Source organism: Ochotona princeps, chromosome 4, assembly GCF_030435755.1.
Source record: "Ochotona princeps isolate mOchPri1 chromosome 4, mOchPri1.hap1, whole genome shotgun sequence".
Taxonomy (NCBI): Eukaryota; Metazoa; Chordata; class Mammalia; order Lagomorpha; family Ochotonidae; genus Ochotona; species Ochotona princeps.
This window is the reverse complement of record NC_080835.1, coordinates 50,907,699-50,934,429: the sequence shown is the minus strand read 5'-3', so window position 1 is coordinate 50,934,429 and position 26,731 is coordinate 50,907,699. Positions and strand designations below refer to the sequence as shown.

General features: G+C 40.4%; 3 protein-coding genes across 3 annotated transcripts; all 3 read right to left on the bottom strand.

Moving 5' to 3' along the window:
• Positions 1 to 616: 616 nt before the first annotated feature.
• Positions 617 to 1,576, bottom strand: LOC101527657 (olfactory receptor 51F1). The gene has a single exon (XM_004589953.2). The coding sequence runs from the start codon at positions 1,574 to 1,576 to the stop codon at positions 617 to 619; it is 960 nt and encodes a 319-aa protein (XP_004590010.2).
• An 11,789-nt stretch (positions 1,577 to 13,365) lies between these two features.
• LOC131480083 (olfactory receptor 52R1-like) lies at positions 13,366 to 14,319 on the bottom strand. Its single transcript, XM_058662497.1, has one exon. It carries the CDS (start codon positions 14,308 to 14,310, stop codon positions 13,366 to 13,368), a length of 945 nt encoding a protein of 314 aa, XP_058518480.1. The 5' UTR covers positions 14,311 to 14,319.
• An 8,787-nt stretch (positions 14,320 to 23,106) lies between these two features.
• On the bottom strand, positions 23,107 to 24,066 carry LOC131480082 (olfactory receptor 52R1-like). The gene has a single exon (XM_058662496.1). The coding sequence runs from the start codon at positions 24,064 to 24,066 to the stop codon at positions 23,107 to 23,109; it is 960 nt and encodes a 319-aa protein (XP_058518479.1).
• Positions 24,067 to 26,731: the final 2,665 nt, after the last annotated feature.

Below are 26,731 nucleotides of genomic sequence, written 5' to 3'. Positions count from 1 at the left end.
ATTTAGTAAAATGCTTCAACCAGTCCAGAACATTTTTTTTAAAAAAGTGTTCTTTTTATTTTTACAAATTGAACAAATTTCATGTGTTTCATGTTAGAAGCCTAGTGACACTTCTCACCCTCCCTTCCTCCTGCTTCCTTTCCTTTTTTACCTAATTGGAATAATGCAGATTTTTATTTCAGTTTACAATCACAGGCTTAACACTCCATTCAATGAAGATATCAACATAAAGCTGGTAGGAAAAAAAAAAAGCATAGCGTCCAACTACTCCTCAGGCTGTAAAAGATTTGATTAGCTCATTCATGTAGATTATATTTTTCTGTGCTCTGTATGTCAGGTATCACAAATCAAGGACAGAGCTTATTTGTCTGTCTTTATTAATATAAAAAAATCAAGAAATGTCAGTAGCTGAATATTATCTGTTTGATGCTTATTATTTTCTTTTTTCCCTTAATAGTCTGTAAAATTTTTGGAGTAACACTATTATATTTGTATTTGAAGAACTGAAACACAAAATATTTGTTGAACAATTGAAAGACATGAAAAGTGTTCACTGGCTCTCTCTGTTCTAGTGAAAGTCACTTACCTCAGATCTTTTTAAAATAATCATGTTGGATTATTTTTTAAGGAGACAGCTGAGTAGAGCCCTGCGGATCTGCTTTGTTTTCGCACTGTAGATGACAGGGTTGAGCACAGGAGGCAGAAGCAGGTACACACTGGCCATCATGGAATGGATTACTTTGGGGGCTGAGTGACCATAGCGATGCAGCAAGGACAGGCTCATCATGGGGATGTAGAAAACAGCAACTGCGCCAATATGGGAGACACAGGTGCTGAAGACCTTCCGCTGCTCTTTAGGGGAGGCAATACGGAGGACAGAGCATATGATTAGGATATAAGATAAAACGATGCATGGTGTATCTATCCCTGTAGTGAGGATGAGATCCACCAGCCCACAGATGCTGTTAGCCCGAGTATCTGAACATGACAATTTAATCACATCTGGATGGTAGCAATAAGGGTGGGAAAGGACATTCATGCTGTGGAAACACAGAGGCTTCAGGAGCAGGAGTAGTGGTACTATTAGTACTAGTGTGCGTATGGTCATTAAGAGGCCCATTTGAGAGATTCTGGAGTTAGTGAGGATAATAGTGTATCTCAGAGGGTTACAGATTGCCACAAGACGGTCAAAAGCCATTGCCACGAGCACCCCAGATTCCATGAAAGTGAACCCATGAAGAAAGAACATCTGGATAATGCACACGTCGAGACTGATTTCATTTGCACCAAGCCAGAGAATGCCCAATGTAGTAGACATTGTAGAAACAGTCAAGCCCAGGTCAGTGGCTGACAGCATGGAAAGGAAATAGTACATGGGTTCATGGAGACTCTGCTGGGTGATGATGACAGACAGGATCATACTGTTCCCAGCGAGAGCAATTGCATAAAAGCAACAGAAGGGAATGGATATCCAGGCATGAACAGACTCTAGGCCAGGAATGACGGTCAATAAAAAAATTGGAAAATTAGAGGTCCAGTTGCTTAGGATCTGTACGTTTTCTTCAGCTTGCGGCATTTGTTTGTGTAGTATTCACAATCCTATAGAATTAATAGATTATATTAATATATAAAAATATTGAGATAAACTTTTTTTGACAAGAAGAGTAGTCCAAAGTATTAGAAAAGTATCATTGGGAAAGCTCTAAATTATATTTCGATGCTTATTGTTCATTTATCATCAATAACCAGAGTATTTAGCAAATATGTAAGATTTTTTTGTCCTAAACTCAAGTAAAATACATGCACATAGTTTTACTTATTTTAACATTAATTAAATTTTGTATTGGTAAAATCTTAGACTTATTTAGATTATAAGATTCTATCGATAAAGAATTAGGAAAAATGAAAGTATTCAATTTTAGATTTGTTGTTTGCAAAATGAGTAAGAAAAATCTACTTACAGCTAAATGTGGGTATGATGGACATATGAAATTTATCTTCAGGTATACATATTCGGATTTTTGCTACTAACATGGGTTAGAAAGTTATCGTATGCATATAATTTTAACCTACAGTATTTTTAACCTATAATATATTGTTTAAACCTATAATACTTTTAATCATATGAATCTTCTAATGCAGTTTGGGTGAACAATCTCAGAGAGTAGATTTAGATTTATAAGAGAAAGCCAATTAATACAGAACTTTGTAGAAGTTTTGGAAAGGGCTGTATATACTAAGGCAAATTGAAACTGAAAACTTTATGGGAAACACAAAACCAAGGGACCTCAGTGTCCTGTCACATCAACCAGTACAAAGTTGCTTGAGCTATCAAGTCTGATGAAAATGGAAAAATTGTAATGCAGCAAAGAACACATTAGTGACCCTGGAAGAAGCATAGGAGAGCTGTAAACCTGATCCCCATGGAAATGTGAACTATAGACTAAGAGGAATAGATTGTATAGGAAAAGCCTTTCAGAAAGTGATAATGGGTTAAGTAGAGTGGTAATAACTAGAATCTCCATTTACAAGGAGACTGTAGGCTAAGTGGCAGATTGGTAGGTTGTGAAGAGTTATCACCAAGAGTGTACATTTGGGTCTGCTAACGATTACTGCTGATCAAGATACATGCAGTGAGAATGCTGGCTTGAGGAAAGATTAGAAATTCTCGGATTTGGCAGGAGATGAAGGAGGCAATTAACTTAGTGAACAGAAATGTTAGAAAGTCTCAAACAACTATAAATCTAAAAGAAATTTCAAAGTAACCCTTTACATTATTAAATCAATTTGAGAAAGACCAAGTCAAATATTATCAATACTAGTTATTACAATGTTATGGGTGGCAGAGTGTTGTGAGCATCCTGAGAGAAAATAATCTCTACGAGGTATACATGTGACCATTGCCGTTAGGTTTCTGCAGTTTATTGTTCATCTACCATCCTTGGAATTTCAATACAACCTGAGTTGTATTGAACTCCTACATGTTATCAGAATCTCTAAGATTACAGTATACCCTAATGTTATTTAATTCTCCTAAAGTGTGAATAAGTATCAAAGACACTAATTAACACATTGAATACCTCTCTTGACCTACTTACGTGTTTTTGATGAAATGAGGAGTGTTTTTTGCCTTTGTTAACAAAGAGAACAGACTTCAGTTCTGGAGGCCCAAATTTTAAAATAAGATGGGATTGAGCTGTAGGATCATAAGTAATTTGTGAATCTCCTGGGACCAGAGATTCATGTGTGAATTCAGAGCAAATGACCAATGGCCCACAAGGACATTAAATGAAAAACGAAAGAAGCCAATTAGTACATGTAATGGAAAGTTTGGATATTGTTCTGTTTTGGGAGCTGTCTGTAATTGTTTTTTTTTATTTTAAATATTCATATATGCTCCCATGCCCCACATGGTGAGCAGGGGAGTGGAATGGGAGGCAGCACTGCCATTCCTGTATCAACATGGTGGGGGGAGGGCAGCTTGTGAGGGCCTGGGGAGGTGGGCTTGCAGGGCCCTAGGGGGAAAGCACCAGCAGGGGTATGTGGGGACCTGGGGGATCACGTTGAGGCAGACAGAGTGAGCCTGGGCATTTCCTCACATGTTTGCTTCTGGGTAGAGTGTGGGAAGCGGAGGGGAGAGCCCCAGGTTAGCATGCTGGCCTGGTGTGCTATTGGACTGAGCTTCAGGAAGTTTGGATAGGCCTGGATCTTGGGTGTGTGGAGGGATAAGGTCCCAGGCCAGAACACATGCCAGGAGCTTGGGATCCTGGTGGCTGGGCAGAGCTCCAGGCAAGCACACCACCAACTGGGTTTTGGAAGGCCAGGCTGGGGAACCTATGCACTCTTGGGTGGGTGCAAGGATTATAGATTGATTAGGGGAAGGGGTTGATGTATGTGGGGGAGGAAGGACCACTGAGGGAGTGTTGCAGCTGAGGAATGACTTCTGAATGACACCCAACAACAAGACCACTGTACTTGCAGGTAGGCCAGGGGACTGAGACTGGACAGTTTGGAGGGGAGGGGCCAGAGGAGCTTTGTGTGTCAGACCCATGCACCAGCCCACGTGAGAGACCTGAGCTAGACTAGTTAGTATGGAATACTGCCAAACACCATGTAGAAGTCCACATTACACTAAAGCTAGACCTGGGGGCCTGCCTGGCAGGACTAGATCACAGCCAATAAATATCAGAACAAGGGACAGGTAATTTTAGGCTGGGTCATTACACTAACCAGCATGCAAGAGAATCAGGTCTGGGGGTAGATTCTGTGGGGGAAGTGTGGTCGCACTCCTGTGGAACTGCAACTTCCACTGGTTCGCTTAAGAGCTGGGGGCGGTGATGGGCTGAGCTAGGCATGACCACGGAACCATCTGAAACTCATGGGTACTGGGGTAGGGAACAGGCTGGGCAGGTCCAGGCTGCAACACCCACTCATGCACCCAAGAATGAGGTTTGGGGCAGGCCAGCCGCAGCATTCACCAGCTCATAAAAAGGCTGGAACGGAGTGGGCAGGCTATGCTGGGTAAGGGCCTAGCACGCCACTGGCACATGTGAGATCTGGGTTGGGGAGTGGACGTGATGGGAGAACTTGGGGAACTCCCTGATGTACTGTAGCTCCTGCTGGTGAGCATAGAGTTCAGGTCTGAGTGTTGGTCAGGCCGGGCAAAGTAGCTCCACCTGTTAGCAAATATGTGGGTTGGTTCTGGAGGGGCGTAGACCAGGCAGGGCCTGGCCAGCCCTACCACTGGCATGTACAGGAACCAGACTGGAGTGCTGGTCCTGAAGGGCCAGTTTATTAGACCTACTGAATTGCATGACGCAGGGATGAAAGAAGACTGCACAGCTAGGTTGTGGCACCTGTCAGCAAGAGTAGGGACTGTGAGCTGGCTGGGACAAGTCAATCTGCAGTCTCTAATGGCAAAGGCCAAGATGGGTGATGGGCTATGCCAAGCTGGGTCAAAGCAGCCACTTGTACTTGCAAGATCTGTGGCTGGGAACAGGCCTGCTTGGGGAGTGAAGGGGATGTCTTGCCTTGGTTGTGGCTCTTGCTGGTAAATGCAAGAACTGGAATGGGTGTGAAGATCTGGGCTGGACATGACTGCAGTGTCCAGTAGCCTGGGTGTGGATTGGGTCTAGGGTGTGCCAGACTGTGCTAGAATCCAGCATCCACTGGTGCTTATGAGAGCCAGCGTGGGTGTAGGAAGGGTTGGGCTAGGTCTCAGCATCTGCTGAATCATGTGAGAACTTTTTCTGGGCATGGATCAGTTATGGCTGGGCTGATACACCCAACAGTAAGAGCCAGAATGGGGGCGGGCAAGGTCGGACAAGGTGGCTGTACCTTCTAGGACAGGAGGTGGAATAAGTCAGGCTGAACCAGTGACCCACTGGTGTATATGAGATCTGCCATGGGAGGAGATCTGATGGAGGAGCTTGCGGAACTTCTCTGACAGGACACAATACTTTCAGGTGAGCACAGGAATTAAGAATTGGAACAGCCCAACCCAGCCCAGCCCAACCCAGGCCAGGTTATGGTACCTGCCAGTATACATGTGGCTCAGGTCTGGGAGCAGGCCAGACTGGGTCAATCCATAGCACCCACTAACAGATCAGAGAACCAGGGCATGAAGCAGGACATGGCAGATCAGGCCACAACACCAGCTAGTTCACATTAGGGCTGGGACTGGGAGCTAGCTGCCTGAGTTGTAGCACCCACTAGCATGAGATGGATTTGGGAGAAAGCCAGGTTGGGCCAGGCTAGAGGACCAGCTGGCACCCAGTGGGGGCTCCACTGCTGGGCCACTGCTCCCACTGGCAAGTGTAAGAACTGGGATCAGGGGCAGACTAGGCCTGACAGGGCTACAACACCTGTTGGCTTACACATAAGCCTGTTAGGGGAAGAGCCAGACTGGGATAACCAACTCTGTCTACTGATGCATGCATAAGCCAGAGTAGGTGTAGGTTTGTTGGGCTTTGCTGAAGCATCAGCTGGCAAATGCAGAACTATATGAAGAGTGTAAAATCGGGGACTGGGAGTAGATCTAGGAGAGAAACTGTGGGCATCTCCCTGAATGATTGCAATACTCATTGGTGAGCATGAGAACCAGGGCTTGGGGTGGGCCTGACTAGACAGATGGTGACACCCACTGGCATGAGTGTGGGCTGGATAGTGGGTTTTTTTGGTTGAGCTAGGTTTCAATGCCCATTGACGTGCAGGAGGGCTGAATGGGATGTGGGACTGACTGGACCAATCTGCTGCACATACTGGCAAGCACTGGCTATTGGTTTGCCAGTGGGGGTTATTGGAAGTCAGTCCAACTAGACTGCAGCTCCTGCTTGTGTACTTGAGGGCCAAGTGTGTGGTGGTCAGGGTCAAGCTGGGCTGCAGCACCCATTGGTTTGTGTGGGAGACAGTGCTTGAAAGAGAACTGATCCAGCAATTGCAACTCCCAGTGTATGCATAGGCTGATTTGGGTGGAGGACTGAGCCAGACCTTGTCCTGACAAGCACACACACGAGTCAGGACTGGGATCACTTCAGATGAAGTGTCTTTGGGAACCACCAACTGAGCCACTGGACTCAGAACTCCAACCATAGGGAGAATCACAGGGTCTGGTCTGATTGTGGAGTGCATGTGTCAGAACTGGGCCACCTCAGTGGCTTGGATGGAGCACTGAATGGCACATCCAAATACACATGGAGGATATGGCAGTCGATTGGAGCCTACAGAAGACATCTGGTACCATACAGAGGAAGGAGGACAGAACAAATTGATCAACAATCCCAGCCACATGTAGACAGTAAGTATTAAAGGATCAGACCCACATACAATCATTGAGAAGCCACACATTGACATTTTTCAGATGCCAATACACTTGATTTTTTAAAATTTGTCTATTTTTCTTTTCTTCACATTTGGATTTTTATCCTTCTTTAAAAAATTTTTTTTTTACTAAAGGGCAGATGTACAGAGAGAAGGAGATAGAAAGATCCACTGCTAGTTCACTCCCCAGCAGCTGCAATGGCTAGAGCTGAGCTGATCCAGAGCCAGGAGCTTCTGGTGTCTTTGTTGAGGAATCATAATGACAGAAAGTATGAAAGGTTTTATTCATACAACTCATTTGCTTAACATGTATTTTCTTTTTTTTAAAAAAAAGATTTATTTATATTTATTGGAAGGGCAGATTACAGAAAGAAGGAGATGCAGAGAGATGCTGGTTCAATGTCCATGTGGCCACAGCAGCCAGTGCTAAGCTGATCCGAAGCCAGAAGCCAGGAACTTCTGTGTCTCCCACATGGGTGCAGGGTCACAAGGTTTGGGGCTGTCTCCACTGCTTTCCCAGACCACAGGGAGAGAGCTGAATAGGAAGTGGAGCAGCAAGGACTAAAACCAGCATCCATATAGCATCCCAGTGATTGCAAGGTGAGGATTTAGCCACTAGACCATTGTGTCAGACCAGGGAGGAAGGCATTTTTCATAACACCTGTAATATAGGTAAATAGAACAGGAAATAGACATAGAATTGGAAGTCTTCCAACCCTTGGAAGATACAAGAAGCAGAGGGTGTGTGTGTGTGTGTGTGTGTGTGTGTGTGTGTGTGTGTGTGATATCTAGCATTTGGGGAAGGAGTATTCCCTCTGACTAGACTAACCAAGTTGGAAACACACATTTTTGGAAAGCCTCGGGAAAATGTCAAAATCAGGTGCTCATAAAATTGTCTGAACAGGAAATTACATGTCATATGCTAATAAGCACACATGTAATTTACTTAAATCCTAAAAAAATTGGGCTACATCCAGTTCCACCTAATGGCATTGTTTATAAATTACAGACACAGATTTATAGACTGAAAAAGAAACATTTCAAATTTCCAAATGAAAATGAGTAGAGGTAAATGTTATATTAGCTCTTGTCTATTTTTTTCATACAAAAACAAATTGCATCTAAAAAAATTACTTTTTTCATTATGGCTGAAGGCATAGGTGGACACTCTTCTTGTTTCTTCATATCAAGCTAAGAGAAATTGGAAAAAATTAGTTTCTTTAACCACTCCTCATTGGACAGACATCTGGGTTTTTTTTCCATGTCTTGCCATTGTAGATTGTGCTGCTGTAAATACAGGATTATAGATCCTTTCTTATATGAAGGCTTTATTTCCTTTGGATATATTCCTAGGAGTCAATAGCTAGGTCATATGGTAGGTTTATTTGCAATTCTCTAAGCACTCTCCAAACTGATCTCCATATTGGTTGTACTAGCCCACACTTACACAAACAGCGAAGGAGGGTGCCTTTTTCCACACAGTCACGCCACAGGTGTTGTTAACAGAGTTCTGAATGTAGGCTAACTTCACTGGAGTTATGTGGAACCTCAATGTGGCTTTCATTTGTATCTCCCTGATGGCTAGGGAGCATGAGCATCTTTTCATATGTCTACTAGCCATTTGAATCTGTTGGTACATCTACTCCACGGAATACTACTCAGTTATTAAACACAATGAAATTATATTATTTGCAACTAGATGGTCCCAACTAAAGACCATTGTGCTCAATGAAATAAGTCAATCCCAAAAGCACAAATACCATATGTTCTCTGTGACATAAGGCAGCTGTCATGCAAATTGTAAGATCAATAACCCTTTCCAAACTGTTTTTGCTGCATCCCATGCGTTTTGATGTTTTTGTCTTTATTTTCATCTCTTCCAAATAGTTTCTTTGCTCTTGTTGAATTGATCGCTGGCTCACGGGATTGCACAGTGGCATCATTTTATCCAAGAAGCTTTTGTGTTTTCTTTTGCATTTATTCACCCATGTGTTGATTATTCAGTGGTGCATTTTCGACTTCATGGTGCTGTAAATTTTTTGTTTTAACTTTATACCTGTTTTTCGATTTTGTTTAATGGCTTCTTTTTTAAGGGAATTTATAGTAATGACATAATAGAAACTGTCATATTCAGATGGGAATATACAATGCAATATGGATCCCTATTTCCAAGTCAAAGATGGACTCCCAATGAAACTGTTGGACATATCTAGACAATGAGATGCTGGACTGATATAGATGTTGTCTGTACCAGCAATGTTGGGGCACACTTAAATAACAGACTGATTGACTTATGGACTGGACTATACTATACTATACTATACTATACTATACTATACTATACTATGCTACTGAATTAATATGGAGAAAATCAGTCAGGGGCGGGAATTCTGGAGGGGTAGGGAAATCCCAGATCTATGAAATTGTACCAGCAAATCCAGAAAAAAATGTAAGATAATAAAAAACCTGGAAAAATCAAGAAAATGCTGTGAGATAGAAGAGAAGAGTAGAAAAATAAAATGAGTGCTTCCCTATGAGTTCCTACAGAATTCCTCACCTTGGAGTTGTCCAAGATCACCTTTGTTAAACACCCCTGAGCAGAGTGGGGTTAGGGGTGAGGCAGTTTTATGGGCTGTCAGCAAGACTCTCTACAGCAACATTTATCTCTGCTAGTACTCTGCTGTTTCTTCTATATGGTTTGTGGTTGGTTCATTGCCTGGGCAAATGCCAATCCCTTTGCTTAAAATTTTTCTTGTTTTGAATCTGTCTGATGATTTAAAACAATTCTGTTTAAAATATAGAATCATCATCACTCCCTTGGTTATATCTTTCTGATCCCAAGAAATAATTGCATTTTCTCATTGGTATCCTCTGTATGAGTCAAGGTATTACTTGGACCACATGTATTGTACTTCTATTTTCCTCCAAGTCCATCTCTTGACTATTTGGAAAGGACTGAGTTCAATGTTTGATCCTGGGTCTTTCTGATTTCTAATCTGGGTGGTCAGTTCACCTTCCTGCTAAATAAAATGCTCACTTATTTGAATAAAGCATTTTTGTCCCCAAGTCTCCCTTAAAATGGAGAATATATAATGAACATAATTATTTGTGTGCTCATCCTGCTTTTTGATAAATGGGCATGTTTGATAAGAGACTGTTGTTTTATTCTGAGGGGTGAGAAATGGTCACAAAATGCTGGTGTAGATAAAAATAGAAACTTCGGCAAATTTTTAGGTTTAGTCTCAGTGTGTAAGCTCTGAGGTTACTGGCTAATTCCATTGTGAAGTGAGGTTTTAAGGGGGAGGTTGTGAATTTTTTATCTTTATGCCTTTTGCACCAAGCATACATAGCATATCAAGTGATTGAAAGATGCTTCTTGTATTCAGTACAAATGATCATTAAGCTACTAACACTATGTTTGGCTCCATGAATATTAGACAATATTTCTAGGGTTTTTCTTTTTCTTAAGATTCATTTATTCATTTGAAAGGCAGAGATAGAGAGAAATCTTCCATCTGCCAGTCCATTCTTCAAGTGGCTGCAATGGTCAGAGCTGGATTAGTCAAAACCAGGAACCAGGAACTTCTTTAGGGTTTTCCACAGGGGTGGAGGTGCCCAAGCACGTAGGACATCCTATGCTGCTTTTCCAGACCATTAGCAGGGAGCTGAATCCAAAGTCGTGCTGAATTAGTGCTCATATGGAATTCTGGCACTGCAAGAGGAGCCTTAATGTGCTATACCATGGTGCTGGCTCTACCTGAGTGTTTCCTTCTGAATATTCATCAGAAAAGAGCTCTGAGATCACAAATGGATTTGAGTAGCACTTTAAGGCCATAAGAATAAGACTTTCCAGGGGTTGCATTGTAAAAGCTGTTTCCGGCCTCTCTTACTGAGATTGCTGGTTTGTGTTACTTGAGGGAATGCAACTAGGTGGTTTTACCTATCCTGGCACATGAACCAGATAAAGCATCTATAATCTTCCATGTGAGCATAGAACCTTGCAGTGATCTACTTTGGACAATCTGGGATCTCTTAGCCTCTTAGGCAGATATGTTCAATCTCCAGAGACCCAATGTATAGCACACCCTGTCAGTCACAGAATCCATAGTCTTTGCACTCACTGGGTACTGGGCTACACTCTGGCCTGCCCATGGAGAGAGCCAGAGGCGTTCCCAGCACCAGCTGCATATGAATGCTCTGCCTTGGTAGTTTGCTCCTGGGAACCAGTAACAGGGTGGACAGGTGTGCATACCTCAGTCTTACATGGGCGCACATACACACCTGCCAAGCCACTAGCCCGGACTCACAGTGAGTGGGAAACTTGGATTTATCCCTCTGGTAAAACCACCTATCAATACACCCACTCACAGAGGCCGGTAGATGCCATTGCTGCTGCAACCTTCATTGGCCCTCATTAAGATAATATGTCTGAGTTGTCTGGGCAATCCTGCTGTGTGTGTGTGGGGAAGTGAGGTCTTACTCTACAATTATTTGTGGATGCCCTGCCTCCCACTTTGTCCCCAGGCTGAACCCAAAGTCAATCCAAAAGGTTCCACCCGAGTCACCTGGCTTCCGTGGCCAGCGGATTGTAACACCCACCACAACTTTCACTGACTTCAAAATGGTGTTAATTCTCCACTGGTCTGGGTGTCTCTGTGGGTGTCTGAGGTGGGGGTGGGGGTTGGAGAAGAATTGTCATCCTCCTTCCCTTCCTGATGGCAAGCTACCATCTCTTCCACTCTCCAGTGGCAGGAGCCCCCTGGTGTCCCCAGGCTCTTCAATGCTCGACGGTGCTGTCCATGTTATTCTATGCTGTCTCTCAAAGAAAATTATGCTTCTAAAATGTGAAAAATAGTTAATTAATTTCAAAGAAAAATATATTAGTAATTCTAATGACTTTATGAGAAAAATCTTCCATTTCCTCTCCAAAAATGACTCTTTTATTCTGAAATCCATTGTCATAACAGATTCAGCATACTTTTCAGCCCTTACCCCTCTCCCTGCCACCACTCCCAGTCTGCGTGATAGGCAGCATTGGCAACGTGTGATCTGGCAGAACTTTTTAAAAAGATTTATTTATTTTTATTGGAAAGTCAGATATACAGAGAGGAAGATCTTCCATCCAATGGTTTACTCCCCAAGTAGCTGCAACAGCTGGTGCTGTGCTGATCCAAAGCCAGGAGACAGGAGCTTCCTCCAGGTCTCCCACACGGGTGCAGGGTCCCAAAGCGTTGGGCTGTCCGCGACTGCTTTCCCAGGCCACAAGCAGGGAGCTGGATGGGAAGAAGGGTCGCCGGGATTAGAACCGGCGCCCATATGGGATCCTGGCGTGTTCTAGGCGAGGACTTTAACCGCTATGCTATCGTGCTGGGTCCCAGAATTTTTAAAATCTAGATTTTTAAGGTATTATGGTTTTTAATCTACTCCCTCATTCCTCCAATACCCAGATTGCTTACTTTACTTTTCTTGGTTTTGGAAATTAACTTCAGATTAAAACTTCTTGTTATTTTAGCTACATCTTTTTTGTGTTAAACTTCTTCAGCTGAGAATATTTTAAAAAATAAATTAACATGCAAAATGTCACAAACCTCACTACTAACCAAAAGATTATTAGAAGTCTTATAAAATTTTTCCTGAAAATGTAGTTAGACATTCATTTTAACTTTTATGAATGGGGCTTATTTTAATTTTTAATTTCACTTTTTTTTTCATAAAAGCAGCATATTTCATAGATAAAATTCTCAAAAGATAACCAGGCTTCTCTTTCCCTTTTCTCCCTCTACCTTTTTTCCTTTGTTCCTTTAATTTTTGCACAAACATAATTTCAAGGTGCTTGAAAATCAGAGTTAGCTACCACTAGACATAATGTTCAACAAATAAAAAGTTAATTTTCCTTACATATTTATTTCTGCCTAGAATTGAAATCAGTACTAATGAGCAGGTATTTTTGCTTTTCCTTTTAGTTTAGAATTAAGTTTTAATTGAATTTCACGCAATAAATGCCCATTGCAAATGCAGTAAATAGCATCTGTTATTTATTTGCATTTCTTCTAGTTATGGCAAAATGTTAAAATGATTTTATGACTTGTTTTTGGGTATAATGACATCAGGTATATCTTGGTATATGCTTATGTTTCTAAAATTTTGTTTTTTTATAAGAGATTCTCAGAGGCAGAAATACATGGGCTTCTAAAATATGTGATGGACTTTTCTAAGCTTTTTTCTATTACAACAATGTAATTATATCAATTATGTAAAATGTGTTTCTAAAAATAATTTTGTGAAAGAGCACATTTTAAATATGTTCACTGATTTAATAGATGAGAAAAATATTATTTTTTGTGATGATGAACAAAAATCAACTCAATATTGTGATCTGTCACAGTTCCCAGAGAGCTCTCAATCTATGCACCCTGAAAGTTCTTCCTCTTCCTTTTGGAAGTTCACAATGAGGTTGTGAGCATACATAATTACCTGGTGAACTATCTTTATGTTTTCATAGATCATTGGAGCAATAGGAATCATGGTGATGTTGTGACCTTTAATTTAGGGATCTTTCCAACAACAGGCTCGGACAACCCTGTCCCTGATCTGCTTGGTTCTTACTCCATAGATGATGGGGTTGAGCATGGGAGGTACCAGTAGATAGACATTAGCAAACATGATGTGTACCACTCGAGGCACATGATGGCCAAAGCGGTGGGTGAGGAATGTGAAGAGTGCAGGGATATATAATGCCAAGATAACACAGATATGAGAAGCACAAGTGCCAAAAGCCTTAAGGCGGGCTTCACCTGAGGGTAACTGCAGCACAGCTCTCAGAATCATCACATAAGAGGTACCAATGACAATCATATCAAATCCACCCACAGAGAAGGCCACAAACAGCCCATACATGCGATTGACTCTTGTATCGGCACACACTAACTTCAACACGGCCATGTGCTCACAATATGACTGGGGGATGACCTTGTTGGGACAGAAGGGCATCCTGGCGACCATGAAGCAGAAGGGGCTCACCCACAGCAGCCCTCTCACCATCACAGCTGCCCCCAGTTTGACCACTACAGGTGTGGTCAGGATGCTAGAGTGCCGCAGGGGAAAGCAGATGGCCACATAGCGGTCCAAGGCCATAGCCATGAGGATCCCAGACTCCACGGAAGAGAAGGTGTGGATGAAGAACACCTGGATGAGGCAGGCATGATATTCAATCTCGTGAGCATGAAACCAGAAAATGGCCAACATCTTTGGTTGAGTGGAGGAGGAGAGAACCAGGTCACTGATAGCCAGCATGGCCAGAAAAAGGTACATGGGCTCATGCAAGGTGTGGTCAGTTCTGATTACATGAAGGATGATGATGTTGCCAACTACAGCCACCAGATACATGGCACAGAAAGGAAAGGCAATCCAAAATTGGGAATTCTCTAGTCCTGGGATTCCAAGCAGGATGAAGGATGGAGGATGCGAGGAGATGTTCCCTGAAGCCAACATCAGGTAATGGTTAACATACTCTGCATTGAGAAGATCATCTACTGTCTGGAGATGCCAATGCTCAATGTACACCTGATCTTAACCAAAAGGCTGAGAAACGATAACCAATACTCAATGTAGTTATCATTGTTAGATGCAGTTTGGAAGGAGCAATTGAGTATTTGTTCAGTTGGGTTGATGGTAAGTTGGAAGAATTTCAAATATTTTAATAAACAAAATTATTCATATTCATGTCATTCTACATGGAGTTAGAACATACTAAGTTGAAGTGTAATTATGTTTAAAGTTTCAATGTTTTGTTGTAAGTATGAACTCCTAAGGTAGATGTAGCCTAATGGATCATGTCATAGTCACTCTTTCCCTTTCTGTCTTTAGACATAACAATGTTCTTGTTAAAACCTCAGTTTTGTGTAAATCTTTTCCGTCTCTTTGCTAAGATACTTGGAAAATATTCAAGAATAGGAGGCCAGAGAGTCTTGAGAAACACACACACATTTCTTTTGTAGTGATGTGATCTTTGAAGTTTGAATAACTGGCTGAACAATTGTGAATCTGCAAATGAAAAACATCTTCAGTAATGTAACCTACTGTATTAGGGGTCTATTAACATTTTATGTAAACTGTTAGGTCATGAACATTTTAGGTTTTTGCTGTTATACATTCTCTCTTGCAACTACTCTGTTGCAGATAGAGTCTATATTCCAATTAAAATTTATATATGAAAGTGGGTTTCAAGGTATTAGGGTAGCAGATCATACTTTGTCAATGCATTTCCAAATGATCAATTCATGTGGATTCATCCTTGAGCCTTGCACTATCCCTTTCTGTATCATGTTTTCTGAATAGAATTATAATAACAGCATGAATTAACAATGAATGAATTAGGTGAGTCCCTTGCATCAGGGATATACTGGTTTCTCAGAGATAACATCTTTATTTTTGGTGTCCATGAGGCTTCATGGAACATGTATGCTACAGGTTGAAGTTCTTTTCCTGGCCATGCTTCAGTTACCCACAGTCTGCATCTCCTTCTCAATCTTGATTCTCCCCACCCTTTCATGAATGAATATTTTTTTTCCCCACAGGGCATAGATATCCCAGGAAATAACACCTCTCAGTCCTCCTTATTCTATTCTGCTGGCTCTGATTTTTTCTCTCAGATTTTCTTTCTTGGTGGACAATGGAGGAAAACAACTTACCTAGTCTGAAGGAGAAGCTGGACTCTTATGCAGGTGGATCTCTTGCTTTTCTGCACTCTCCTGCTGTGCCACAGAATCTTATGCCTTCACTGTCAGCAGTCCCCTGGTCTCTTTTCCATCAGACTTACAAACTCAGGATTTGGAGTCTGTGGCGTTAGTCTCTGTATGCTTTTCTAGTGCTCTCTGACTTTGGAAGCACACAGGTGGGAGCATAACAGTATGGAGGATGTTGGGAACTGATCAATACTTGATCGTTTGTTTCTAGTGTTTGGGGTTGTCAATGTGGGAAACACGGGTCATCAGTTTGTTTTGGAATAAAGTATGGAAACATGTATCGACTACCTGATTAGGGAAAAGAGATGGTAAAACATTTATTTCCAATCCTCCTTTATCCTTACCATGTTATCGTTCCCTTTTCTCTGTTACGAAACTAGAACTTTCACAAACACAGTAGATAGCGAAAGCCAAAATTAGATCATATCATTTCCAAACATTATAGGTAGGATTATGATGTTTTGAATTCAAATTTTTAGTTTCCCAAGATGCAACAACTTTGTAAAAATTCTTTGAAGCTTTTGGTAGAGTAGATAGAGTTTCAAGAACTATGATTTTAGGGTTGAGCTCACATTTTGTTCCTGAATATGGACTTATATTCGTCAGAGCTACCCACTGGTTCTGTTGGACCCTAATTTCTCCATGTACTAGTTATATGTAATTGTGTAGATTAGCCAACTATACTGCTAAAATCAACCAAGGGAAAAAGGAAAAACATTGCTAAGAAGTAGCTTCAGAGAAATATCTCTATTGTCTGCTTCTAAAAGATGTAGCATTTTTTAGAAAAACATTTAAGCTCTTCTCACCTCAATGCATTCAAACGAGGGCAGAGCAATGATGCTGGAGCAGGTGGGGTTCAGATCTAATGTTATTTATGGAGGTTTTTTGTGTGGAGGAGTCTTTCTATGTTTCTGAGATTTTTTTTGAAGGACACAGTGAAGTTTCTGAGTTTTTTCTCCATGCTAGAAAAAAGGTCAGTGGTCATGGTACTCTAGGCCTGCAGCTCTCCTTGAGTCAGCCCTCTATGCACAGGCATAGTCTTGCCCCCACGTCTTCTTAGAGCTTCTAAGAATCTTCTCTCTGGAAAAGACAGAGATGCCTAAGCCACGAGGATTCACTCACCCTGAGCTCTGTTCCATTTTTAACTAAGCTGGAATGGCCACAAATGGTTCAAATGGGCTCCTGGGATTAGGCCTTTGGCAGAGACCTCAAATCAGAGGCTATTTAAAGGAATCTCTCTGCCCTGTCCCTTCCCCTAAGCATTAATTTTCTCCCTGTCCCCAAGGCTCACTGCCTCATATTCACATTGGTCTCCTCTGAGACTGAAGTCATAAGCGTTAACCCCTAGCTTTACTCTCTCATCCATGTACATAAATGCAAATGTATAATATCCATATGTATGTGAGAGATGTTATGATTACGTGAAAATGAGTTTACACGCATACATATATTATGTGTGAATCATAATATGTTTATACTTACAACCAAAGAGATGTTTTTTGCCAATTGAAAACATATTGATAATTCATGCATGTTGATGTATACATATGTAGTATTTGTCAATGAATATGCATTATGTGCAAAATGGGCTGGATTTTAATTTAGGCATATGTATGTATAAAGTTATTTTTGTGAAAGCATGAATAATTATGCATGTAGAGCAATTAGTGTGATGCAGCAACGCTGCAAATGCCTTGATGATACACATTTTGGGAAGGCCCGTGTCCAGCTGCATATCTGATAGTGTGAGGCTGCACACCATTGTGCTCACATATGAATGTGTGGATATATGGGGAGTGTCAACAATCTCTCTGTACTTTAGCTCTGCATCCAAAGACCCCCTGCTGCCCACTCCTGAGGTGGTGATTATCTGTAGTGGAAAGCAAAGTTCTCCTGGATAGTCCAGGTCAGAAACTGAAGCCGCAGGTCCTCCTCATTCAACTTGAGTTGAAGCCAAAAAGGCTCTCATCTCCTAGGCACACTCCTGGCTGAATTTTTCTTATTTATACCTCTTCAGCACGCCTCAATTCATTTAATTTCATCTTTGATGAGGTGCAAAAGAATGATATTGGAAATAAATATTTAAAAACTGAAAGAGAAATATTTTCATAGTGGGAAACAGTCTTCTGAACATGCGTTTAAAGGGAAAGGATCATACATGATTGTCAAGATCATGAGGTCCTCGTCAATGTATTGGTAGTAACATGTCCTCAGCACATTCACAAAGGACATGGAAAATTTTCAGATATTAACATCATAAAATCAGAGAATAAAATCAGCTAGTAAGCCCTTTTAATGGACTGGTTTGTATTGTGTTGTGCTTGAATAAACAGAAAACAGTTTGTTTTAAGATTTATTTATTTATTTAATTATTTATTTATTTATTATTGGAAACGCAGATATACAGAGAGAAGGAGACACACAGAGAAAGATCTTCCGTCCGCTGGTTCACTCCCCAAGCAGCCGCAACACCAGAGCTGAGCTGATCAGGAGCCAGGAGCTTCCTCTGGGTCTCCCATGTGGGTGCAGGGACCCAAGGCTTTGGGCTGTTCTCAACTGCAGGGAGCTGGATGGGAGTTGGAGCCACAGGGATTAGAACTGACACCCATATGGTATCCCAGTGCATGCAAGGTGAGACTTTAACTGCTAAGCTACTGTGCTGGGCCCTTATCTTTTTTTTTGTTTTGTTTTAACTATTCTTTCCTTGTCCTTTTTTTAAAGGAACTATTCCCTAAATTAGAAAATGATATCTAAGGACAGGCCTTGAGTTTCTGCTTCTATGAACTCTTTCACAGATCAAACTTTAACAGTGGCATCAAGCAGGTATAACACCCAGGCTCTAGCAGAAGTCACCCATATTACTTATTTTTGACTAAGTTCCAAAGGCTCTAGGAGTTTCCTTCTCCCCTCCATGAGTCCTCTCCCCCAATTGATTTCCCCTATGTTATTACAATATTACAGTCCTTAATAAAAAGTCATAAGTCCATCATCTGTTATTACAGTATATCCTGACATTGTAGGTATGGACAATGGCAGAGAGTCCAGCATCCTATTGTCATGATATATTTAACAGTTTCATTGGGAGTTCATCTTTGATTTGGAAGTAGAGATGCAAACTGCACTGTATCTTCACATTTGGATATAGTAGTCTCCATTATACAGTTACTATGCATCCCATTAAAGGAAACACCATAAAGCAAAATCAACAGCAGGAAGAAAAATAGAAAATTTATCGCAACATGAAGTTAAAAAACATGCTACTGAATGACCAATGTGTTGCTGAAGAATTGAAAAAAAAATTAAAAAGCCTTCTTAAAGAAAAACATGCTACTCTATGACCTGTGGGTCAGTGAAGTAATTAATAATAATAATAATAATAATAATAAACAACTTCTTTTGAAGAAATGAAAATAATAACAAAAATATCAAATCCCATGAGTTGCCGCAAAAACAGTATTGAAAAGGCTGTTGATCTTGTGTTTTGCCTCCTTCTGAGAACATAACGATATTTGGCTTTTGGGGGTTACCTTATTCACTGAGCAGATGGTCTCTAGTTGGGGCCATTTGGTTGCAAATGGTAGAATTTCATTCCTTGTTAAGGCTGAGTAATATTCTATGGAGTATATACACTACAGTGTCTTTATCCACTCCTCTTTGACAGTCATCTGGATTTTTTTCTGTGTCTGTGCTACTATAGATTGTGCTGCTATGATATAGGATTACAGATCCCTTCCTCATATGCAGATTTCATTTCCTTTAGATATATTACCAGAAGTGGGATAACTGGATTATATGGCAGGCTTATTTTCAGTTCTCTTTGCATTCTCCATATTGACTTCCATAGTGGTTGTACTAACCTACACTCCCACCAACAGCCCATGTCCCAGCAGGTGTTTGTAGTAGTTATGATGTAGGCCAATCTCACTGGGTTTAGGTGAAACCTCAATGTGGTTTTCATTTGTATTCCCTGATAGCTAGGGAGCTTTAGCATTTCTTAATATGCCATTAACAATTTGAATTTGTTATTGAAAAATGTCTATTTCCTTTGCTCATTCCTTCACAGGGTTGTTTGTTTTGTTGTCATTGGGTTTCTGAAGCTCTTTGTAAATCCTGGATATCAGGTGTGCAAAGATTTTCCCCCATTTTGTTGGTTACTTCTTCACTTTGTTGTTTGTCTCCTTTGTTGTACAGAAGCTTTTTAGTTTGATGCAGCCCCATTTGTTTACTGCCTGTGCTTTGATGACTTTTCTAAGAAATCTTCCCCAATTCCTATATCTTGGAGAGTGCTTCCTACATTTTCCTCTATAGTTTGATGTTTCTGGGTGTAGATTTAGGTCCTTAATCCATTTAGATCCGATTTTTGTATAAGGTGATGTATGTGGGTCTTGCTTCTTACCTCTGCAGGCTGCTCTCCAATTGTCCCAACAGCATTTGTTAAAGAGACCAGACATTTTCCCCGGATTATATTCAGTTTGAACATAAATCAATGGCACTAGTATACACAAATAACTCTGTGGGTGAGAAAGAAATTGTAAGTACAGTCCCCTTTAAAATAGCAGAAAGTATCTTAAATACCTTGTAATTAACCTAACCAAAGATGTGGAGGATCTCTATAATGAAAATTACAAAATACTAAAAAGAGAAATAGAAGAAGCCATTAAAAGATGGAGAAACTCCCCATGTTCCTGGATTTGCAAGATCAATATCATCAAAATGTCCATAATACCAAAAATAATATATAGATTCAATGCAATCCCAATCAAAATCCAAACAACATTCTCAGAAATAGAAAAGATGATGCAAAAGTTCATCTGGAAACTCAAGAGACCACGAATAGCCAATGCTATCCTGAAAAATAAAAATCAATCTGGAGGAATCACAATTCCAGACCTCAAGACATACTACAAGGCAATGGTCATTAAAACAGTCTGCCCCCATGTTCAGAAACAGAGATCAATGGGGCAGAATAGAAACACCAGAAGGGAGCCCACACATGTACAGCCAACTAATCTTCACCCATATTACTTTTTTGAGTTTTCAAGATATCTGGCTAAAAAGAGCCTGCAATAGAAATGCCATTTTTTTTTCACGGTGATCATTCTACAGGTCTGTGATCATAACTGTCTTCCAATGTAAGAGGCATTGAGGGATCAGCAAACCTAAGGGGAATCCAAGATAATGTGACAATATTGAGAATCTAATTAAGGCTTGCATTTCAGAAGTAGGAAAGTAGAAATATCGGGAAGAGGTGTTCAGAGAAACAGATCCAAGCTGAAGTTTATGAGAGTTAAGTGAAATATCAATAGCAAATTTGCAAAAAAGTTTTTCTTCCTATGAAAAAATATTAAAGTAATTATTTCAAAGAAGAATTATTATGAGTTGCAACAATGTATCCCTAAATTTGAAATTTACTGTATTAATTTATGGATGCTTTTTTTTATTTTTGCTGCACTTGAGTTTTTGTTTGGCGAAAGTCTAGTTTTTAGTAAGTAAACTTGTGGGGGCTCTTTGATGTGGTATCAACTCCACCATTTTCCAGGATCCTAATTTTCTGAGTTTCCTTTTGTCTATCCGCATAACAAGCATTTTAGAAAATTGGACAGATATGAACAGCCTCATGTAGAAGGCAGCCATTGTGATGGAAAACCTGTAGCTCACTTTATATTTGTATCAAGACCTACTCCTGACTTAGTGTCCTCATCCAAATTCTCCTTGCTATTTATCAGATATGGTTGAGAGTGAGTCAGTCAGAATCTCTGGTTGCAGACCAGTGTTGCAATATTAGAATGGTGTCAAGAAGTGAAGAAGGCGAGAGTATTTTTATAACAGATTTTTACCAGGAGTGATATCCTAGGGGGTAGACAGAAATGGGAAGAAAGGGCTAAGAGACCGGATTGACATCCAGGATAATTATTTACTCTTTGTATCCTGGGAAACCTCGTTTTCTCCACGTCGGCCCTGATTGTACTAAGGGAGACGTCTCCAGTGTTGAGCAACAGACAGTCTGCTGGACATTGGTGATGCATCCCATACATGAGTTATCTAGCGACTAACTCATTTTCCATTTCAGGAACTACTTCACTGTGTGGAATTCCCATTCAACCAACTCCTGTAGTCATCAGTTCATGATTACGACTCTCCTTGCTTTGGCGGGAAAGATAGTAACGAGGTTAACCATTGATGTACAATAATCCAAAATGAAACAGGCTGTAAAAATAGTTTAAATATAAATTCACAAAGATATAAAGATTGAAATGTTTCGAATGATTTTCTTACCACTTTTAACTGTGCAGCTCCCAATATTATCTTTAGGAGACAATTTTTTCTTTTTTTCTTTTTCAAGAATTTGTCCTTTATTTTTTCTCATTGAATAAGAAAATTTTGGAGAAGAGAGACAAACTCAATTCATCAATTCATCTAATCCTGATTGTTAACAGTACAAAGAAATTACCACAAGTTTTATGAATAAGTTTTTTTGTGTGTGTGTGGATCTTATTCTACTCCAAGATCCAGGATCCTCTCAGATTCTCCACGCAGTATTCCTAAACTGTAACACTGAATCGATCTCTTCTATATGTGCTCATTATTATTTTAATCACCTATCTCATATTATAATTAAACTTGATCATTGAGGTTGATTTTTTTTGAAACACAAAAATAAAATTAGAAAATAAAAAAAGGCACAGTCTCAATAATCCACATAGTTATTAGTGGCATTGTCACACACTTCTCAAAAACATTTCCGCACCTATCTATTTTTGGAGTTGGCATGAATCATTATTAAACCTTGATCACTTTTCAAATGTTCAGACACTGTTTATAAACATAAGAGGTAATGACACATAATTTCAGCTGTACATTGCTTCATCTGGTTATTGTATAGTATAGCTCTTGAATGAAATTCAGTTTTGATTTTATAAATAATGATTTTAGGCATATCTCTATACATGTTTCTGTTCCCAGAATTTTATTTCTCCAAAGAAATTCACTCTCAACTGAACTTGAGCTGTGGTTATGCAACAAGGTGGAGGAATCCACCATGGTGGGAGGGTTTGGGGAGGGGTGGGGAGAACCCCAGTACCTATGAAACTGTGTCACATAATACAATGTAATTAATGAATTAAAAATAATAAATAAATAAAAACAACAACAAAAAAAGAAATTCACAAATTGGAAAAATATGTGCTTTAAACTGATGAACTTCTAAATTCTTTTAAAGTAATGCATCTTGTACACTTCTGAATGTAAAAATATTACTATTACCAAAATCCAGGTCATAATTTAAAGATATTTGCTAGATGAAATAAATTATTTTGTGTGATGATGAACAGAGATTAATAAAGTTTTATTTTACATCATATCTCTCAGACAGCCCTCATTCAGGGTTTCCTGAAAATCATTCACCTTGCTTATAGATAGCTCCCGGTGTCTGGGCCAGTTGCTCACAGAGATGACTTTGTGATATGTAAGACCAGAGAATCTTTTTACCATGTCAGTGGATCAGAGGAGCAATAGGAATCATGGTGATGTTGTGACCTTTGATTTAGGGATCTTTCCAACAACAGGCTCGGACAACCCTGTCCCTGATCTGCTTGGTTCTTACCCCATAGATGATGGGGTTGAGCATGGGAGGTACCAGTAGATAGACATTAGCAAACATGATGTGTACCACTCGAGGCACATGATGGCCAAAGCGGTGGGTGAGGAATGTAAAGAGTGCAGGGATATATAATGCCAAGATAACACAGATGTGAGAAGCACAAGTGCCAAAAGCCTTAAGGCGGGCTTCACCTGAGGGTAACTGCAGTACAGCTCTCAGAATCATCACATAAGAGATACTGATGACAATAACATCAAAGCCAACCACAGAGAAGGCCACAAACAGCCCATACATGCGATTGACTCTTGTATCGGCACACACTAACTTCAACACGGCCATGTGCTCACAATATGACTGGGGAATGACCTTGTTGGGACAGAAGGGCATCCTGGCGACCATGAAGCAGAAGGGGCTCACCCACAGCAGCCCTCTCACCATCACAGCTGCCCCCAGTTTGACCACTACAGGTGTGGTCAGGATGCTAGAGTGCCGCAGGGGAAAGCAGATGGCCACATAGCGGTCCAAGGCCATAGCCATGAGGATCCCAGACTCCACGGAAGAGAAGGTGTGGATGAAGAACACCTGGATGAGGCAGGCATGATATTCAATCTCGTGAGCATGAAACCAGAAAATGGCCAACATCTTTGGTTGAGTGGAGGAGGAGAGAACCAGGTCACTGATAGCCAGCATGGCCAGAAAAAGGTACATAGGCTCATGCAAGGTGTGGTCAGTTCTGATTACATGAAGGATGATGATGTTGCCAACTACAGCCACCAGATACATGGCACAGAAAGGAAAGGCAATCCAAAATTGGGAATTCTCTAGTCCTGGGATTCCAAGCAGGATGAAGGATGGAGGATGAGAGGAGGTGTTCCCTGAAGCCAACATCAGGTGATGGTTCATAGGCTCTCCATTGTGCAGATTATCTACTCTCTGCAGACGATAACAGTCAAACCAATTATTATTCATAAATCTTCTTGGTGGTATTCTTAGGTCGTATGGCCATTCATTTTATTTTAAAATTTTAATAAATAAAGTTTTGCAACAGGAGTTAATGGTACATGTCTTAGCTAATTCATTTTCCTACATCATCTAAAATGGGGTGAAACTATGCTAGTAATAAGTATAATTAGTTTTTAAGAATTAATTTTTCCTGTAGTTAGAATAGGTAAATGTATCTTGATGGATAATACTGTGCAATTTTTCTTTCTATTATTTAGAACTATCAATTGTTTTTTTTTTCTGTCATTCTAATAGTTCCTTCTTATTCCTGTTAAGTCAGTTGGTAGTCAGACAGCCTGGCTTATGTGTGGAAAGAAATTTATATGGTAATCTTGAGTTGCCTTTGACTTATTTCAGTTTACATGAGGGTTTGGACTAGAAGACAACTCAGAGAACAATTTTTGCACATTTGTAACTAAAAAATTATCATTAACGTATAGAATCTTCTAACTTAGGGATCAGTAAATATTACAAATATCCCAGCTTTGTGGATATACAGTCTGTGTTGCAACTATTCATCGAAGGCCTTATGGCATATAATCACCTGTAATCAATGTATAATTATGTGTATGTGATTATATTACAATTAATTTTATTTAACCAAATAGGCTACAGGCTGAACTTCGTCAGACCTTATCCTTTGCCGGTGTATCTGTTAAATGATTGTTGTGAGATAAGCTGGAGGCCTGCACTACCCTTTACAGCTCTGTATTTTGATAATGTAATAGACACTTGCTGAATGAAATTACAAATAAATGGTATCATTTAGAGGCAACAAATTCATTTGCTGATTTGCAGTATTCTCAAGTGTCCAGGAATATGCCCTCTCACCTGTGAGCTATGCTCCCAAAGACAGTTATTTCACATGATGCATTATGAGGTTGTTTCGTGCCACTCAATTCTGTGTAAATGTAACCTTCTGCTCTTGTTTGTGTGGGTTGTTTCCACCGCCAGATCCCTCTGGTGAATGTAGCCTACTTTAAAATCAATGTCACAAAGCTTGCTTTGTTCTGATCAATTGCCTTTCCATTACCTAATCTCAGTGGTCCTGTGGTCTAGGTTGTAAAGAGTCAACTCTCACTTTCACTGTAGAAATACCTGGGTAAGAAGGTCTTTTTCTTAAATCCCCCACAAATGCAACTTCCCTGGGAACCAACCACTGTTGCATTCAGCTAGATTAAATATTTAACAAATGAGTTTCTTCGAGGTCACAAATAGGTCTTGTGTCACTCTAAATGTCTCTAAATGTGTATGTTAGAAGGAAAATGTCAGCCTGCCTCTAAAATGCAAAGTTGCAAATCTATCCAGATCATAACTACAGGAGTGCTCAAAACAAAAACTCCCATAGAAAACACAGTGAAAATTAGTGACACGTGTGTCTGAGAGGGTGCATATCTGCTTTATGCCTTTTGTCTGGTCTGGCTTTCCCAAGAATTTGTATCTATTCTTTCTGAGCCAAAGTCTTATTCATTTTTCTCCTTCTATGTCACTTTCCTGTGTTGGCAGATCACCAAAGATGAACCCCTCAGGAAATAGACCAACTACCTTCCAGTCCCTAAAAGTAAGTATGAATGGTCAAAGTGCTATGGGATTGAGGGATGGAAATGTCCATTTATAAGGGGTAGGAAAAAGAAAAACAATAAAAAATATAATTTCCTTTGCTGCCCACTCTCTTTACTACTCTACCTGATAGTGAATATATCCTCTCTCCTTTACGTATACAGTAAAGCCACTGTGAGCACAGAACATACTAAAACTGAAGTTAAGCCATACCTTTTTCAAAGATAGGTAAAGATTCCACTTGAGCTTCAATTCATTTTTCCCCCCAAAAGGCATTTACCTTGTAGAAATTTTGCATAACATTTGGTTGAAGAAACATGATTCCAAAAACTGTGTTCTCACATTGAGTAGAACTTGGTCTTCAGTGTGAATATGTTTGAATTGTACGGTGCTGGTGCTCCCTGTTGGCTTTACCTCAGAGTTTGGGGTGGGCAACAACTCGTAGAACAATTGCACATCTGTAACTGAAGATTTATCATTGATGTATGGAATCTCCTAGTTTAGGAATCTGTGAGAATCATAAATATTCTGGCTTTGAGACCTGATGCCATAGCCTAGTGGCTAAAATCTTTGCCTTGCACAAGCCAGGATCCCATATGGGCTCAGCTTTGTATCCTGGCAGCCCCATTTCACATCTGGATCCATGCTTGTGGCCTGGGAAAGAAGTTGTGGGCAGTCCAAAGCCTTGGGACCCTGCACCTGTGTGGGAGACCTGAAAGAGGCTCCTGGCTCCTGGCTAGATTTGCTCAGCTCTGGCTGTTGCGGTCACTTGGGGTGTGATTCAATGGACAGAATATCTTCCTTTCTGTTTCTCTTCCCCTTGATATACCTGACTTTGCAATAAAAATAAATACATCTTTAAAAAATACTCTGGCTTTGTTGCACCTCCAATCTACCAACTGCTCATGTGTATCAGTCAGCTGTGTTGCTCCAGCCAGGAAAGCAACAAAGCTTTCCATAAAATAGCTGTAGATCTTACTAAAAGTACTTTCAAAGAAGTTTAAGG